This window comes from Peromyscus californicus, unplaced genomic scaffold (genome assembly GCF_007827085.1).
Source record: "Peromyscus californicus insignis strain IS unplaced genomic scaffold, ASM782708v3 Scaffold_20__1_contigs__length_68692818, whole genome shotgun sequence".
NCBI lineage: Eukaryota > Metazoa > Chordata > Mammalia > Rodentia > Cricetidae > Peromyscus > Peromyscus californicus.
The window spans coordinates 49470212-49487386 of record NW_026294503.1 but is presented as its reverse complement, the minus strand read 5'-3'; the positions used below and the strand labels follow the sequence as shown (position 1 = coordinate 49487386).

Genomic DNA, 17175 nt, shown 5'->3' with positions numbered 1-17175 from the left:
TCAGTTTGAGGCCAGCCTGGTCTACATAGTGTGTTCCAGGCTGACCAGCGCTGTATAATGACACCCTGTCTCAAAAGTAAATAAATGTCATATATAACTCAAATCCTGCCGGCTCACCTTCTCCTCCTCCCCAGCCTTGGCTGTCTGTAACTGACAGAGACTGGGGACCATCCCTCACCAGCATTACCTTTAGAGTCTGCAGCCATGCCTTCTCCCGTGGGATCAGAACCCTGATTGGGTGGTGGGGATTCTCCTTCCATATTGCTGTGGCCTTGGAGACCATCAATTAGAGATTGAATTCTACCTTGACAGTAGCCTGTTCTCAACTTTTCCTTTTCAGAGTTCTGTGTGGCATCGCTTTCCTCCTGATCAGCCCCTACCTGATACAGCTTGCACGCGAGACCCACCAAATCCTCCTGCCCGTTGTAACAGGCATCTGTCTAACATCTTCCCACTTCAGCACACACACAAACAGCATCTGCAAGCTGCTTCTACCGCCCTCCTCTTTTCTTTCTTTCTATTTGTTTTGGTTTGGGGGACAAGACTCTCATATGTAGCTCTGGCAGACCTGGAACTCACGATGGGGTCCACCCACTGCTGCTCCCTAGTGCTGGGATTAAAGGTGTGTGCCACCACGCCTGCCTGCGACCTCCCTCCTCACCTCTGTAGCTCTCACCGCTCTTGCCTCCTACAGCAGTGGGATGTCTCGTCCAATATGGAAAGGAAGAGGTGAGACTCAGCGTCTTTTGTTTTGTTCCTCATTTAAAGTGGCAACATTTCAATAACTTCACTGTAAGTGTCGTGGTAGTCGAGGGTTCTCTAGAGGAATGGAATGCACAGAACGGATGCATATTTAAAGGGGGTTTATTGCATTGGCTTGCAAGATACAGGCTGGGTAGTCACACATTGGCTGTCTCACACGGGACAGGTTGAGAACTGCTACAAGCCGCAAAAATATACAAAGTAGGATTTCAGCTGATTATGACAAAGCTAATACCTGGAAGAAGCCAAGGTCCTTCCAGAGGTCAAGCTGAGGCTCAAGGTGCCTTGGTGATATTTGGCTTTTGATTATCAGCTGTTTTCTGCTATGAGTTTCTTGTGTGCTGTTGTAGCTTTTCCATCATTTATTGGGCACCATTTCCCCTCTACTAAAGGAATATTTAGAAAACCTTCTATGCTGACAGCTGTGCACAGCCAGAACCCCACCAGTTGAAGCCTCCCTATAATTATCGTCATTGGCAGCATCCGGTCAGGTCCATCCCCAGATGGAGCAAAGTACCTTATCAGAGATACCTCTGTACTCTCTAAGAACAGACTTAAGCATCCAACACCAAACAAAACAACACCTGTCTCCTAGGTCAGGAGGATAGCTTTATTTCTTATGCAGTTTAGGGTGAGACCCTCCTTCCTTACAGCCTTACTAATAGATTCCTAATTTCTTACCTAACCACTTCTAGGAATGTAGATTGAGCACATAAATTGCCTTCTTGATATACTAACCAATCATTAGCTCTCTATTGACCTCCTTTACCACTCCCCTTTTGGGTTGTAAAAGAAAGCCTGGTGGTCACTGCTGAGGAAAATTCTTACCTACCTTTATGACCCTGTAAGAATTCAAACCTGCGGGGACTAGACAGATGGCTCAGTGGTTAAGAGCACTGTCTGCTCTTCCAGAGGTCCTGAGTTCAACTCCCAGCCACCACATGGTGGCTCACAACCCTCTCTGGTGGAATCTGATGCCCTCTTCTGGCATAAAGTTGTAAATGCAGATAAAGCACTCATATACATAAATAAATAATAAAATCTTTAAAAAATGAAAAGAATTCAAACCTGGTGACCTTGCTCGGCCAGAGGATTGCTATTGCCTGGGTTTATAACTGGATTCCTGAGAGACTTGGAGAGAACTGAGAGAATAAGAAGACAGAAAAGAGAAACGAGAATGGAAGAACTAGATAGGTAAAAACTGGAGAGGAACGAGCTGAGATGGGGAAGAACTAGATTGAAGGGCTAGAAGAGAGGACTAGAGGAACGAGATGGAAGATGAGGAAGAGCCAGATGGGGAAGAACAAGATAAGGAAGAGCCAGATGAGAGAGGAGACGGGAGAGGAGCTGATAGGGGAAAGAACTAGATGGATGAGAACCTACATGGGACAGAATTTAAGGTGAGAGAATTAAGATAGAACTTAGAGGGGACAGCAGATAAATGTAGAGAGAAATCAGGCAAGAAAGGAGCTAGGCATGAGAACAGAACTGAAGCTGTCTAGAGACAGAATTGATACAGAATAATAAAGTGTATGGACTAAGGAGTTTCGTGTACATAGATTCATTTCATAAAATCAAAGATTAATTATCAGCTGGTTGTAGATTCTTCCCGGACCCTGGGAGGGGACTATCGAGGGACTGGACCCCCTATTCCCCGTTACAGAACCCAATACCTCAGTCCTTGAGGCTGGGTGCCTCAGCAGTCTCAATTCGGGGCCAAAGGCCTGGAGGATTCCTAGTTCAGTCTGGGTTGGAAGGCTGAAGAAGCAGGCTTCAGATAGCAGTGGAGGATGATGCCAGCTCTCACCAGCAAGAGGCCAAGGCAGACAGGCAAGAAACAAATGCTTTTCCCTTGGATGTCATTGTATCTGAGTCCCAGCCACTGGATGGTGCCACCCATTCAGGGCAGATCTTTCCACCTCAATTAATCTAATTAAGAAACCCCTCACAGGCATGCTCAGCAGCTTCTCTCATGGGGATTCTAGATCACATCAAGTTCATAATCAATAGTATGATAGGAAGTGTCCGTCTCGGTTTGCTTTGAGTTTTATTTTTGTGTGTGTGTGTGTGTGTGTGTGTGTGTGTGTGTGTGTGTGTGTGTGTGTGTGTGTATACGCGCGCATGAGTTCAAGATGCCTGTAGAGGCCAGAAAAGGGTGTCAGATTCTATGGATAGAGTTATATGGAGTTATGAGCTGCCCATTGTGGGTGCTGGGAACCAAACTCTGGTCCTCTGCAAGGGCCTCAGTTGCTTTTAACTTCTGAGCCCTCTCGCCAGCCCGAAGGTAGGTTGTTTGTTTTACAATCCTGTTTGTTCTTAATTTTTTTTTTCAACGTGATTTTATAACCATGTGAGTGCCCCCTGATTCAGTAAATGTAATTGTTTATATTAATTGTCAAACACTAAGCCAAGTTTAAATTCTTGGAATAAACCCTACTTGCTCATGGCACAGCATCCCATCCATTTGACTTGCTGATATTAAGTGTTCTGTACCGATATTTCTGTGGGATGTTAAATTTCTGCTTGTCTTCTTGATGCCTCAGACACCTTTATACTATATGAGTCAGAAATGTGCCCCCTTGTTTCCCGAAAGCCTTTTCGTTCGAATGCACTAGCAAAGCCATCTGGAGCTAGAGTTTCATTGGTGAGAAGGTGTCACATTTCCATTTTAACAGTTGAGTATGTCTAATACACGGGGCTGTTGGGATATCCTATTCTGTTGTCGGTTTCAATACGTGGAGTTATTCAAGGAATTATCGCTTAGGCTGATTTGGGCATGAAATTGTTCTTGACATTTTGATGATCGTTTCGCCCTCTGCACACTCTAAAGCGATCAGCACGTTTTCCTTCTTAATTTGTGTTTCCTCTCATCTTGATGTGGGATCTATCAAGGGGTTCGTGAACGCGTGTATTTATGTGAAGAACCGACATTTGGGTTTGTGTCTATTCTCTATTGCCTGTTATTTATTTATTGGTTTTGTTTGTTTGGGGTACTTACTGATGACGGAACCCAAGGCAAGGACTCTGGCACTGAGCTGCACCCTAGCCCCGATTTCTTTTTCCTTTTTCCTTGTTTGTTTGAGACAAGATCTCATTATATAGCCCATGCTGACCCAGAACTCAACAATCCTCCTGACTCAGCCTCCCGAGGGCTGAAATTACAAGTGTGTGCCACCACACTCTGCTTGCACCTGGTGCAAGCTACTTCTTGTTATTTTTGTTGGTGGTCAACTTGACACCAGCCAGAGTCATGTGAAAAAGGCAACCTCAGTTGAGAAAAAGCCTCCATCAGATGGCTTGTAGGCAAGTCTGTGGGGCATTTTCTTGATTCATGATTGATGTGGGAGGGCTCAGCTGCCTGTGGGAGGTGCCGCCCCTCGGCAGGTGGTCCTGGGTTCTTTAAGAGAGCAAGCTGAGGGAGCTGTGAGGTGCCAGCCTGTAAGCCGTGTTGTTCTCTGGTCTCTGCTTCAGTTCCTGCCTCCAGGTTCGTGCCTTTTGACGTCCCTCAGTGAGCACTGTGACTGGGACGTGTAAGCCAAATAAACCCCTTTCTTCCACAAGCTGCTTTTAGTCATGGGGTTTAGCAGAGCAATAGAAAGCAAATTAAGGGCCAGGTGTGGTAGCTTGTACCTTTAATCCTAACACTGGAAGGCAGGGGCAGGCAGATCTCTTGAGTCTGAGGCCAGTCTGGTCTACACAGTGAGTTCCAGGACAGCCAAGGTTATGTAGTAAGTGTGTTTGTGTCAAAAAGAAAGAAAGGGGGGGGGGGGAGGGGGGGAGGGAGGAAGGAAGGAAGGAAGGAAGGAAGGAAGGAAGGAAGAAAACATACTAGGAAATTCCTCTTAGCCCGAATTTCTGTTCCTTTTTATTTCCTTCCCTTGCATCTAACTGCGCGGCACTAGCCCCTGCTTTTAGATCATTTCTTTTTTTTTTTTTTTTTTTTTTTTTCCTACAAGCTTTTAGCTCTCCCTGGAGGTCCTGCTTTAATACTTCATGAATGTTGATATGTTGTGACATTAGCATGTCTTTAGATTATTTTCCCTGTGAATTCAAATTATTTTCTCGGGAGCAGGAGAGAGGGCTCAGTCAGCAAAGCGCATGCCGTGTGAGCCTGAGGACCTGAGCTTGGACCCCAGAACCCATGCAAAAAACAAAAAACCAAAAAAAACAAACAACAACAACAAAATCCAAAAAACAAACAAAAAACGGGCATTGCAGCACCTGCGTGTAACCCTGTTACCAAGGAGGCAAACAGGCAAACAGTACTCTGGGGCTTGCTGGACAACCAGGCCAGCCTAATTGGCCCGTGAGAAACTCTGTCTTTAATAAAAGGGGTGGCTGGAGGTACGGCTCAGCAGTTAAGAGCGCATGCTCACTGCTCTTGCAAAGGACCCAGGTTCAGTTCCCAGCCCCCATGCCAGGTGGCTCACAAGCAATTACCTCACACTTCATCTCTAGGTCATACAACACCCTTTCAGGCCTCTTTGGACACCTCGTGTGTGACACACATAATTCCCAACAAAATATTTAAAATAACAAACAAACCAAAAAAAACCCGTGGGACTGGAGAGATGGCTCACAGGTAAAAGCACTGGCTGCCCTGGCAAGAGGACCCAGGTTGAGTTCCAAGCACTTACCCCATGCCTCACAACCATCTGTAACTCCAGGGAATCTAATACTCTGCTGGCTGTTATGGGCACTGCATGCACATGGGACACAGGCTTACCTGTAGCAAAACTCCAGTACACATAAAAAAAAAAAAATCATCCAGGCTTGGAGGCACATGCCTTTAGTCCTCATACTCAGGATCTCTGTGAGTTTGAGGCCAGCCTGATCTACATAACAAGTTCCAGGCCAGCCAAAAAAATAACTGAGCCTAAGAAATGACACCCAAGGTTGTCCTCTGACCTCTACATACACAGGGCACACTGAATACCTCATGTGTGTGTGTATTAGAGATTAATTTCTTGCTTACATTCTGACTTCTTTAGTCTGATTTGTCTATTTCTTCTTTTTTAAGACATTTTCATATACTTGGATTTTTACCCCTTCTTGATATCATTGATTTTCAGATCAATTTTATTCCATTGTGTTCTTTGCTTGATTTTAATTAAAATCCTTTAATTTACCAAAGCTTGTCTTCTGACCCAGACTCTGGTTCACATTGGTAGCCATGTCCTGTGCACTTAGGAAGAATACACACCCCTCAGCTGCTGAGTATGATGTTCTGTAAACACTTCATAGGTCCAGATGTTCAGCTTGCTCATGTCTTCACACTTTGTGCCCGCCCCCCATCCTTACTTCCTCCTTCCTGAACACTAAGGGCAGAACCCACAGCCTCACATGTGCTAGACAAGTGCTCTATCACCAAACCCCATTCTCTGAATCCTTCATTCAGTTTTTTTCCTGTTTGTGTGTGTGTGTGTGTGTGTGTGTGTGTGTGTGTGTGTGTGCGCACACGTGTGTGTGTGTGCACACATGCTGTGGTGCACAAGTGGAGAGGCCGTTCTTTCCATCCACCACATGAGCCCCAGGAACTGAACTCCAATCACCAGCCTTGTAGGCAGGCACCTTTACCCATCGAGCCATCCCACAACATCCACCATTCAGTTTTTTAAATTTATTTATTCTTATTTTACGTGCAATGGTGTTTTGCTTGCACGTATGTCTGTGTGAGGAGGTCAGATCCCCTGCAACTGGAGTTACAGACAGTTGTGAGCCGTCATGTGGGTGCTGAGAACTGAACCCAGGTCCTCTGGAAGAGCAGCCAGTGCTCTGAACTGCTCAGCCATCTCTCCAGCCTTGCACCATTCAGTTTTTAATAACTCCTTCTGCTTGTATATCATTCAGCGTGTGTGAAATCATTCAGTGATGAGTGATTGTGGACTTGCAGAGGTGGCCTTGGGCGAGATTCCCTGCCAGTTTTCATGTCACAGAGGTGTGGCAGTGCTGACTGGTACAGATGGTCACCAGGAGAAACTGAGATCCAATTGGACACACACATCAGTTCTGTCCGTGTTAATTGAAGGACACTCTTCAGTCACCTCAGTGACACACATCAACTTACCTCCTTTTCTTGCTGATGAAGGACAGGCGGGCTGCATCTCTGCAGCAATGCTCTGGTCCGCCTCCTGGGTCATTCCCAGATACACAGTCTGATCTCCCCAGCTCACTGAGTTGCTCTCCCTGTGTCCACAACAGTCTGCGTCTCAGCCATGGATGAGTGACTTCTGTGTTCTGACTTCCATTTTCTCTCCCTGACATTTCCTGCCATGGCGAACCCCGGCGTGTGTGGGTCTAGGCAGGTTCCCGTGGTTCAGTGTGAATGTCAACCACAAGTTCTGGGCAGCCTGCTGAACCTCTGGAGTCCCTGGAAATTGCTGTCATTTCTGCAAAAGTGAATGTTTGGATAATTCATCTGTGTGTCCTGGTGATGCGGACACCCTGGAGTCCTTGTCCGGGCATTGTTAGCATTGTTTTAAGCTGGGACTTTTTGTGTGCCTCCCACATGTGACGGCTGTAATCACTTTCTTTTGCTGTGGGAATGATCGGGAAATTGTGCCGAGACACAGGAAGGTGACAGGGCCACGCAGGGCTGGGCTGGGATTCTACAATTACCATTTGTGAAGAGAAACTGTTATCAAAGGACCCGCAGGAGACCATCTTGGGGCACCTCTCCAAGTCAGGAAATTTGAAACATATATTTCACAGACATGCATTTCCCTGTAAACCCCGCTGCATAATGCATGAGGCTTGATTTAATGTCATTGTTAATTCGGGGCTCACAATGGCAGGCTCTTAAGGGAGCCATCATTTTTCTTTCTTTCTTTCTTTCTCCCTGGCAGCAGAACTCTGAGACCCTTCGGGGTTATTCAGCATTCTGTGAGCACAGACATCATGGAGGGGTGTGTGGTGTGTGTGTGTGTGTGTGTGTGTGTGTGTGTGTGTGTGTGTGTGTGCGCGCGCGTGCAGATGCATGGTGGCCTTTCCAGAGGCTGTGGCAGGGGACACGGGGGGTGGGGGGGCTGGCTGCCTCGGGTTCCATACTGAGCCTTGCTGAGAAGCCCATTTTGTTTGACTTTTGGGGGTCAGAGAGGAAGGTTGTTAGAAAGAAGAAAGGAAGGAGGGAGGGGGAGGAGGGAGGGGAGGGAAACAGAGAGGAAGAAAGAAAAGAGAGAAAGAAAGAACGAATAATAGGGAAGAGAGAAAGGAATAAAGAGAGGAGAGAAAGAAAAAATAAAGAGGAAGAAGGAAAGAAAGAGGAAGGAAAACAAAAAGGAAAGAAAGAAATGAAGAAACCAAAGTGAAAGTAACAAAGAGGAAAAGAAAGGCTTTGTAGGATAACAGGAAGAGAGAGAGACAGACAGACAGACAGACACACACACACACACAGAGAGAGAGAGAGAGAGAGAGAGAGAGAGAGAGAGAGAGAGAGAGAGAGAGAGAGAGAAACAAACAAACCACAATTTCATGAAGCCCAGGAGAATCCCATGGCCTCAGGGACCGGGAACGACCGAGCAGTGGAAAGAGCAGAAAACACGTGACAGAGCATGGTGGGCGGGTAGTGGGGCCGCTGACACGTGTGACTGGAGCTTGGCCAGGGGCGAGAGGAGGGGGGGTGTGGAGAAGAGAACCCAGTAGACACTAAAGCCAAAGGCACCAAGGGCTCCTCTCAACACCGGGGTCGGGCCGGGGCTTCGGAGTCCCCCCTGAGCTCAGAGGCAGTGCAGACCAGGCCGGAGCCCCCAGCTGCAGGCAGGGCATTCGTTTGCTGAAGGATACTTCAGCTGAGGGCCACGTCAGGCTGCCAGCAGAGGCGTGACAGCGCTAACCAGTGGAGATGGACACCAGGAAGACAACTCTATTTTCATCTCAATTATCTATCAGCGTCCAACCTTTTTGTGGTGTGACAAGATAGCGTCTACAAGCTCACCCTCCAGAACTGCACGGTTGCGTTACCCACCCCACTCTCCAGTCACTAACAACTCTCGTGTCTTAAGCAACTTTGCCATTTGGGGCTGTGCTGTGTCCATCGCTATCTCCGAGATTTCCAGATGACCGTAGCTTGTGTCAAGTTGACAAGAAACTAACCAGTCTAGCTGTGTCCAAACCTATCCAGGCTTCTGCTCTGTGGCTTTCACGAAGAAGTGAGGCTGAGGGAGGCTCTGGGCTTGCCCTTCCCATCTGGGTGGTAGGTGCTTACACCATGTGCACCCTTCCTGGAAAGTCTAGCTCTGGGGTGGCTTGAGCTAGAATTGTAGCCCCACCCCCGGGCACTGTCATCCTCAGTATGTTTGGTCTCTTCTGCATGATTCCTGTCTGGGCATAGAGCAATGAGGACAGCTGAACACTCTCCCGAATGTGGATGTTTGTTTATTTGATTCTGCCACCGAACAGTCAGGCTGACATTTATTTGCTAGTTGTTTCGAAATTGCTCGGCATGTCTAACCCCAGGTCTAGCCCTTCAGTGCATCCTCTGGCAACTGATTGGTCCAGGGCGGGCACGTGACCCAAGCTTGTCCAATCTAAATAACTTACGGAACTTTTTGCTGGTAGCCTTGCCGCACTGTATTTGGTGATGTACAGGGTCCATTCTACAGCTCTGAGGGGACAATCTGTCTGAGGCCACAGATCTGGAACTCTCCGGCAGGTTGGCTGCCCAACGTCAGTTCCACTCCTGTGCGGAGTGCCTACCATGTTCCTCTTTCCACTGTGGCCCACAGGCTTGGCTGCGGACACCTTTCTCCATAGGGACCAGTCCTTCTCCACAGGGACTTGAGCATTGCTCTCCATGATCTTGAAGACCATACTAACCTTGAACAGCTCTTCTGTCCAAGGCAACATGTGCCCCCATGCCACCTGCTGGAGGATAGAAGTAATTGGCCAGACAGCTAAGTCTCCCCGATGCTAGCCAGCCCACCCAGGGCATGTTATGGTCCCCCAAGGACCCTTGAACTGTCAGGTAACCATGGATTGTGGCCACCCTACAGCTGTGTGAGTCACTAGGTCAGATGGCCTGTCACATAGGCCCTGCTCCAGGCCCCTTGCTCACAAATTTGCACTTCCCTTAAGTCACATTGGGTTATGGTTCAAGACAGTCATCCTCACACTTGTGTTTCATTTCAGCCACAGCCCAGAACCGTGATGGACCCAACAATCAGAAGCACAAGATTCCCACTAAAAAGTTCTGGGTTCATTTAATTCCTGTGTCTTCTTACAGACCATAAGTTTATAAGACAAACGGGGCCACAGATACATAGATTGCAAGGGGGCACCTCCATCTTGAGGTGTCTCCAGCCAGTCAGGGGATGCGGAAGCGCGGTAAGTATGGTGAGGCCTGGGGAGTGCCTGTCTTCGTGAATCCTTTGGTGACAGGGCCAGCCTGTTCCATTTCCACAGTGTTCTGCCTGTGCTCCCCGGGGGCCTCTTGCGTGCTGAACACTTTGTCGTAGTACTCAATCAGCAGCTCCGTGAACAGGTTCAGAGGCACCAGGGCGCTCAGGGAAGCCACCCCCTGAGACGGCCAGATCAAGTTCAGCCCGAACACACATGCCAGGTTTGAGCTGGTCATCTTGTTTGAAATGCTCTCCAGAGACACCTGGAAGAGGCCGCACCAGAAACCAAGAAATGAATCCCCAGGCATCAGCAGCCTGGATTCTGTCCTCACCCCAGAGGAGACTGGTATGGTAGAGAGAGCTCATGATGATTCCATCCTCACCCCCGAGGGGCTAATGTGGTGGAAAGAGCTCTGGAGGGGGAGGGAGTGGGCTGGGGAGATGGCTCAATTCATCTCACCAAGCACTTGCCACGCTAGCTAGCCAAAGTTTGGTCCCCAGAATAATCCAGTGCACACTTGTAATCCCAGCACCGGGGAGGCAGGGACAGGTGGATCCCGGGGCTCACTGGCCAGCCAGCCTAGCCGACTTGGCAAGATCCAGGCCAGTGAAAGACCCCAATCTCAAAAAACAAAATGGAGCCAGTGAGATGGCTCAGTGGCTAACAATAACTTCTGCAGAGCCTGGCAGTCTGAGTTCAGGCCCTGGGACCCACGTGGTGCTCCGAGAGAACCTCTTCCCTGCAAGCTGTCTTCTCATCTCCACACATGCATGCTGTAGCATGCGTACACATTTGTGTGCCAGCACGCACACGTGTGTGTGCGCGCACACACACACATAAATAAATAATAAACAAACAAAAGAGTTCTGGAATGGAGGCCACAGCCAATGACAAAATTCTACATGGCCACTTCCCCCACTTAAGGGAGGCCTCAGTTTCTCAGTTTTTCCGTCTGTGAAAGGTTCTGGTCTTGACGCTGTGGAGACCCTCTGAACCTCCACAGTCTGACTTCCAGGATCTCATGAGTGCCCCATCAACTCCCCTTCCACTTTGGCAGACTTGGGGGAGGGGTGGGCACCCAGCACTGCAAATCTAAGCCGGGTGCCCTCTGGCTTCTGTGATATGATTGGTGAATTGAGCTCAGGCTTGTGGGTATGGTGGCGAGAGCCAAGTGCTTTCTACCTTGTAGGGGCTCCCGTCCTCCTGGCTGACATGGCCACCTGGATAAGTAGGATTCAGTATTCCCCATTTTACAGATGAGAAAACTGAGCCCAGAGGGCACAACACAACGAAGACCAGTCCACACCAGTGCCTGAGGAGGAAGCCTAAGAAATTCGTTCCCCGCTGAGAGGGTCTGAGCGAGGATGCGCTTGGTGAGAAGTAACCAGGCAACAGCTAGAGAGACAGAACTGCTTGTGGTGAATGTGGGGGTAGGGTAGAGGGCAGCTGGGGAGGTGGTTCAGCAGCTAAAGTACTTGCCACAGGACCTGAGTTCAATTCCCAGCACCCACAAAAAAAATGTAGCAGCACATGCCTCTACTCCAGGCACTGGGGTACGGGAATATAAAGACAGGCAGATCCCTGGAGCTCACTGGCCAGCCAATAATGGCTGACTGAACAATTTAGCTCTAGATAAGAGTGACTGAGGAAGACCTCTAACATTGATATTTGTCCTCCACACATCCATTCACATATATTCATGCATGCACACACGCATGAACATATACATGAATATATACCATACACACAAAGCCAAGAATGTGACATCGTATGATAAACTGTCCACTCTGCCCCTCCTGGCTCCCATCCCTGGACATTGCATCAGACTGTCAAGTTTCTCAGAGGAGTCTGGCTGGACCTTGAGTGACATCCTTTGGTGGTTCAAGAGTGGAATGGGTGTGACTTTGGACCTGGGGCAAACAGCACGGGTCTGGGATGACAAGAGGCCCCCAGGGCCAGTCTTGGGGCTGGGCTTCCTCATCCTGGGATGCAGCTAGCCCCACTTACCTCATGCAGGAAACCCATGAGGTAGCGGAGGACGGTGTAGTTGTGCTCCGGGAGGCTCCGCAGGATCAGGCGGCAGTGGGTCACACGCAGGCTGCTCTCCACACCTGCAATGGCATGAGGCTGCTAGCCTGGGCAGCACCCCACTACTCCTGCCAGGCTCCTTCCTCCTCTGTGTGGTGGCTACAGAAACTACTGCCCGCTGGGAAGCAGGGCAGTGAGTCACTCTGCAAACAGAAAAAGGCTAGACCAGGGCCAGCCATTTAAACACAGACCGCCATCCACATCTGGCCCAGCACATTTCTTTGTTAATAAAGGTTTCATTTGTTCTACCTCCAAAGCGTTGGCGTTAGAGGCATGTACCACCATGCCAGCGATCAGTAGTAATATTTTACTTGAACTCAACCGTGGTTGTGTGTAGACACACGGCCTAGGGCTGCTTGTGGGTTACAACGATGGAGCCGGCAGCTGCCATGGAGACTGTGTGGCTGGGGAAGGTAAAGCATTGACTCTGACCTCGCCAGGATAAATGCACCTGCCTCTGGTTTTCAGTACACAGATCACCAGGCTGTGTTGTTCTCGGGGAAAGCCCTGCATTCACACATAGACAGACCCTCAGTCCCCGCCGTTGCCCTCCATTTGAGTTTTGTTTTGAGACTAGGTCTCACACGTCCCAGGCTGGCCTCAAACTTGCTCTGTAGCCGAGGATGCCCTTGAACTCCTGGTCCTCCTGCCTCCACTTCCCAAGTGCTGGGATTATAGGTGTGTGCCACTGTTTCTGGTTTATGTAGTGCTAGGGATGGAGCCCCGGCACTCTGCTAACCAATCTACATCCTCAGACCCTCCACCCACAGACGTGTTCACAACCCTGTTCCTGAGCCCCCAGCCTCTGGCACACTACTGTCCCTCTGCTAAGCCTGTGTGGTGACCAGGGGACCCTGGAACTGTACGAAGGCTCCTGCTGGGACCCAGGATCCCCATCTATGAAAAGCTTGAGGGCGTTCTAATAAAGGTCATTGTCTTGGGGAACCAAGCTGTGGTTGCTTAGTAATCTCGGTGGACAAGAAGTTTCCTTGCGATTCACCTTTCCAGGGAAACCAGTGGCCACCAGCTCCGGGCTGCGGATGACCCAGTCTCAAGCCTCCTCTTCAGAGAATGATGGTCACAGAGATGACATGGGAGGGAAGCAGGCCACCTTGGCTATCACGGTGGTCCCTCTTTTTTTTTTTTTTTCCTTCTGGTTTTACGAGACAGGGTTTCTCTGTGTAGTTTTGGTGCCTGGCCTGGATCTCACTCTATAGACCAGGCTGGCCACGAACTCACAGAGATCCGCCTAGCTCTGCCTCCAGTGCTGGGATTAAAGGCGTGCGCCACCACCACTCAGCTATGGTGGTCCTTCTTATCCCTTCCCGAGGAAGCAGACAGAGCAGCAGCAGAATGTCACAACAGTGACTCTGTGACAGCCGACAGTTGAGCATATTCTTACTTATTTTTGAGCCAAGGATGACCTTGAGGTCCTGATCCTCCTGCCTCTGTCTTCCAAGTGCAGGAGTTACATCTACACAGCACCATTTTATTTGGTGCTGGGGATGGGATCCGGGGCTTCCTGCATGCTAGGAGAATGCTCTATTCACCGAGCTGGATCCCCAGCCCTTTATATCCTCAGAAGAGCCCTCATGAATACAGATGAGGGAAGGGAGCACAGAGAGGCTGCATGACTTGCCCCAGGTCACATGACTGGTGACTGGAGAAACAGGGATCCGAGACACAGCTCTGGACCAGGGCGATGACTCCTGACTCCTGGGTCACCAGCAGTGTACTCCTTGTCTCTGGAGACTACAGCCTTCAGGAAGCTTCCACAGGGCTCCCAGGAAGGGCCTGCATACTTCACTTGAAGGAGAAATGTAGCCACCTGGGTAGGGCCACCAGGCAAGCTAGGGTCACCCTCCCCAAACCCAAGGATAATATGGCCTGTTTGATGCCTCCAGCCTCACTGAATAGAGGGGTGGCCCCAAGTTCTCCTCTGGGCTGGACAGTAATGGGCCAAGGTTGGGGGGAAACTGCCTCAGCTGAGACAGAGGCTGACCTGGGTCATTAGCCAGGGTTGCCCTGAGGCCAGGGTTCGCGAGGGTACATACTGGTGATCCCGAGAATCTGCTCGTAGGCTTGGAAGGTCAGCAGCGGCTGGGGCAGCTCACGCAGAAAGGTCTTCAGGATCACGGCTGGGACATGCATGTCTCCGTAGTCATCAAAGTTCACCGGCTTCCCTGAACACAGGACGGCACAGCCGAGCAGTTCACTCAGCCCATGGCTTGGGAGCTCGAGGGGGAGGTGTAGGTCACAGCCATATGTCCCAGGGATGCCTCTTGGATATGGGGGTGCTGTTCCCCACCAGCTTCCTCTTACTGCTACCGCCTCCCTCTTCTAGGGTGCCCACGGAGCCGCTAATTGCTTCCCTCGAGGTAAGGTTTGGTTCTGGATGGAAGCTTGAGCTCCAAGGTCAGGGCCTTGGCTCTGGGGCTGCACACACAGGGCCAGGCTAAGGTCTAAATGTCCAGCTCGCGACTGTGTGGGCCTAGTGTTTGATGAGTGAATCTGCAATCACAGGAACATGGAGGCCTCAAGCAAGACTAGAGGGCGAGTGTTCCTGGGAGCAAGAGAATTATTTGCTTAGTGTTATTTTTGAGGTACCCCCAGCTCAGAGTCCAGTTTTCTTTTTCTTTTTCTTTTTTTTTTTTTTTTTTTTTTGGTTTTTCGAGACAGGGTTTCTCTGTGTAGCTTTGCGCCTCTCCTGGAACTCACTTGGTAGCCCAGGCTGGCCTCGAACTCACAGAGATCCGCCTGGCTCTGCCTCCCGAGTGCTGGGATTAAAGGCGTGCGCCACCACCGCCCGGCTCAGAGTCCAGTTTTCTGCTTGCAGAGTCGGGGCTGCCTATGGAACGCTATAACATGATTTCCCTACCTTGAAGTGTTAGTTCAAACCGTGTGGCCACCTGGTGTCAGTGGGGAAGGCGCAGAGGCACTGAGGGCTGGGGCAGCGCCTTACCTAGCTGGCTGGAGTCTGGACACAGGACTCCCTTGCTCTACAATGGGATGGTGGTTGGCATTCCCAGGCAGCAGCCCACCCAGACCTGTTTCTGGGGTCAGGTGGGGTATGGAGTTACCGAGGACTAAGGGGTGGCAGTTGAGAATCTGGCAGGAGGGAGGGGTCTGGGGCATCACCTTGGTCATACAGCCGCTGCACCTGGTGGACTATCTGGGCGCTGGCCGATCTCCGGAACAGGCCCTCCGTGTGTAGCCCTGCAGGAAGAAAAGACTGGACATCTCAGATCCCAGAACTCTGGCCTTCTGGAGATTCTGTGACTCCCCTGTCTGCAGTATCAACCTCCTGCGGTGACAGATCAGGCTTTTCCAGTCACGTGATGTCCCACCTCCAGATCCTCCCTCCCTAAGAGAGGGGAGTGCAGAAACGCACAGGCCTGAGCCCCAGTTGCCTCTGCCTCCAAGCCGCTATGTGATCCTGAAGAGAATGCTCAGCCTTTCTTCTTCTATCTAACATCATCAGTTGGCTGCCCGCCTGCCAGGCCCCTGCTGCTAGCTTCACAACCAGGAGAGAAAGTCAGGCCTGAGCCTGCTCTCTGTGGGGAACAGCACCCTAGGATACATGAGAACACTGGGCAGCAGCCTGGAGGCTGAAGTCCTTCTGGTCTCTCCTGCCTCTCCTTCCTAGCTTCCCCACAGACCCACAGTCATGCACACACACCCAAGGTGGCCACTGTGCCTGCACATCACATGCTTGCTCAGGTCACAGCTCCGGCAGCCGCTGGCTTGTGGGGTGTTCAGGATCTGACATGCAGCCCCGTTGGAAAGGCGCTGTTGAGTGTCCCGGCCAGAGCTAGCTCCTTACCTTTCTCCCTCAGGTACGTCACTGTCCACCTCAGCACAGGGGGGATGAGTTCACCTTGGTTTTTGTCTTTGAGGCTGAGGGAGAAGAAAGTACTGGCTTATTCCAGACCCTGAGGGTGGGCACAGCCAGGGGAAGGCTCTCAGATTCCCCATTCCAGGGGATAGAACATCAAGAAGTGTCCAGGGAAAGACACAGCCTCAGGCCCCATGAAGCAGCCACGAGAGTCCAAACATTTGGAAGGACAACAAAGTGCCGGAACTCCACCCAGAATATACTTTGGGGAACGCTGGGGTGGAGGGGCTGGAGGTTTCTTCAGGGGGCTACTTTAAGGCAGAGGTTTTGAGGGATGAATAGGAGCTTGCCAGAGGACAAAAGAGAAAAAAAGCAGTACAGACAAGAAGACACACAGAGGTGCGAGGAAGTCTGACTGTGAGCATGGATCCGGGAGACCAGACCAGGTGCTCATCCAGTTTTAAAAAGTACTTGCTGGGAATGGTGTCACACGCCTTTAATCCTGGCACTCAGGAGGCGGAGGCAGGCAGATGGATCCTGGACTACAATAGTGAGTTCCAGGACAGCCAAGACTACAGAGAGACCCTGTCTCAAACAATAACAACAACAACAACAAAAGTACGTGATAAAAACATGGGGCTTGAGACACAGTAACAACAGATATTCAGAAGGACTCGGTACAGATTCTGAGTCCTCGGCATCTAGCGCTGACTGGGGACCGCAGTGGCAGGAGCTACGGTGTCTCAGGACAAGTGTCTCTGTGTCACCTGCACCTGCAGGACAGTTGCCTCTCTGTGCACTGGCCGTGGGCTGGCCCACACAACCTGCTGTGGGATGTACGACACAATACACACACACATTTTGTAAGGCCTCCTGACCAGGCTACACTTGCTCCAGCCCCCACCAGGAGGACAGATGTCCTGGGTGGAGGCCACTCCTCTGGCCCGATGTCAAAAATGACAAGATACATAAAGTGAGTTGAACCCCAGTTGCTCCGCACACTTCATAGAACCCAGGAAAGAATTCCCACTGCTGTAACATGCTGAGAGTTGAGGCTACTTGTTACATGGCGTCATCAGGAGCTGACTGAGACACTGAAAAAAAAAAAGGCCTGCTCCTGTAACATGCTGAGACAAAAGACCGCTTGTTACACA

The 17175-nt window shown here is 50.3% G+C and overlaps 1 protein-coding gene across 3 annotated transcripts in view; it reads right to left on the bottom strand.

The window, feature by feature from the left end:
* Window positions 1-8716: 8716 nt before the first annotated feature.
* Arhgap8 (Rho GTPase activating protein 8) overlaps window positions 8717-17175 on the bottom strand; it is a 47626-nt gene continuing 39167 nt past the window's right edge. For all 3 annotated transcript variants that reach the window (XM_052748522.1, XM_052748525.1, XM_052748524.1), the window contains 5 exons: window positions 16010-16083; window positions 15325-15402; window positions 14241-14369; window positions 12106-12209; window positions 8717-10360 (listed from right to left, as the gene is read on the bottom strand). In XM_052748522.1, the coding sequence (XP_052604482.1) occupies window positions 10064-10360; window positions 12106-12209; window positions 14241-14369; window positions 15325-15402; window positions 16010-16083 (682 nt within the window). In that variant the 3' untranslated portion in view covers window positions 8717-10063. The remainder of the gene's footprint in view (window positions 10361-12105; window positions 12210-14240; window positions 14370-15324; window positions 15403-16009; window positions 16084-17175) is intronic.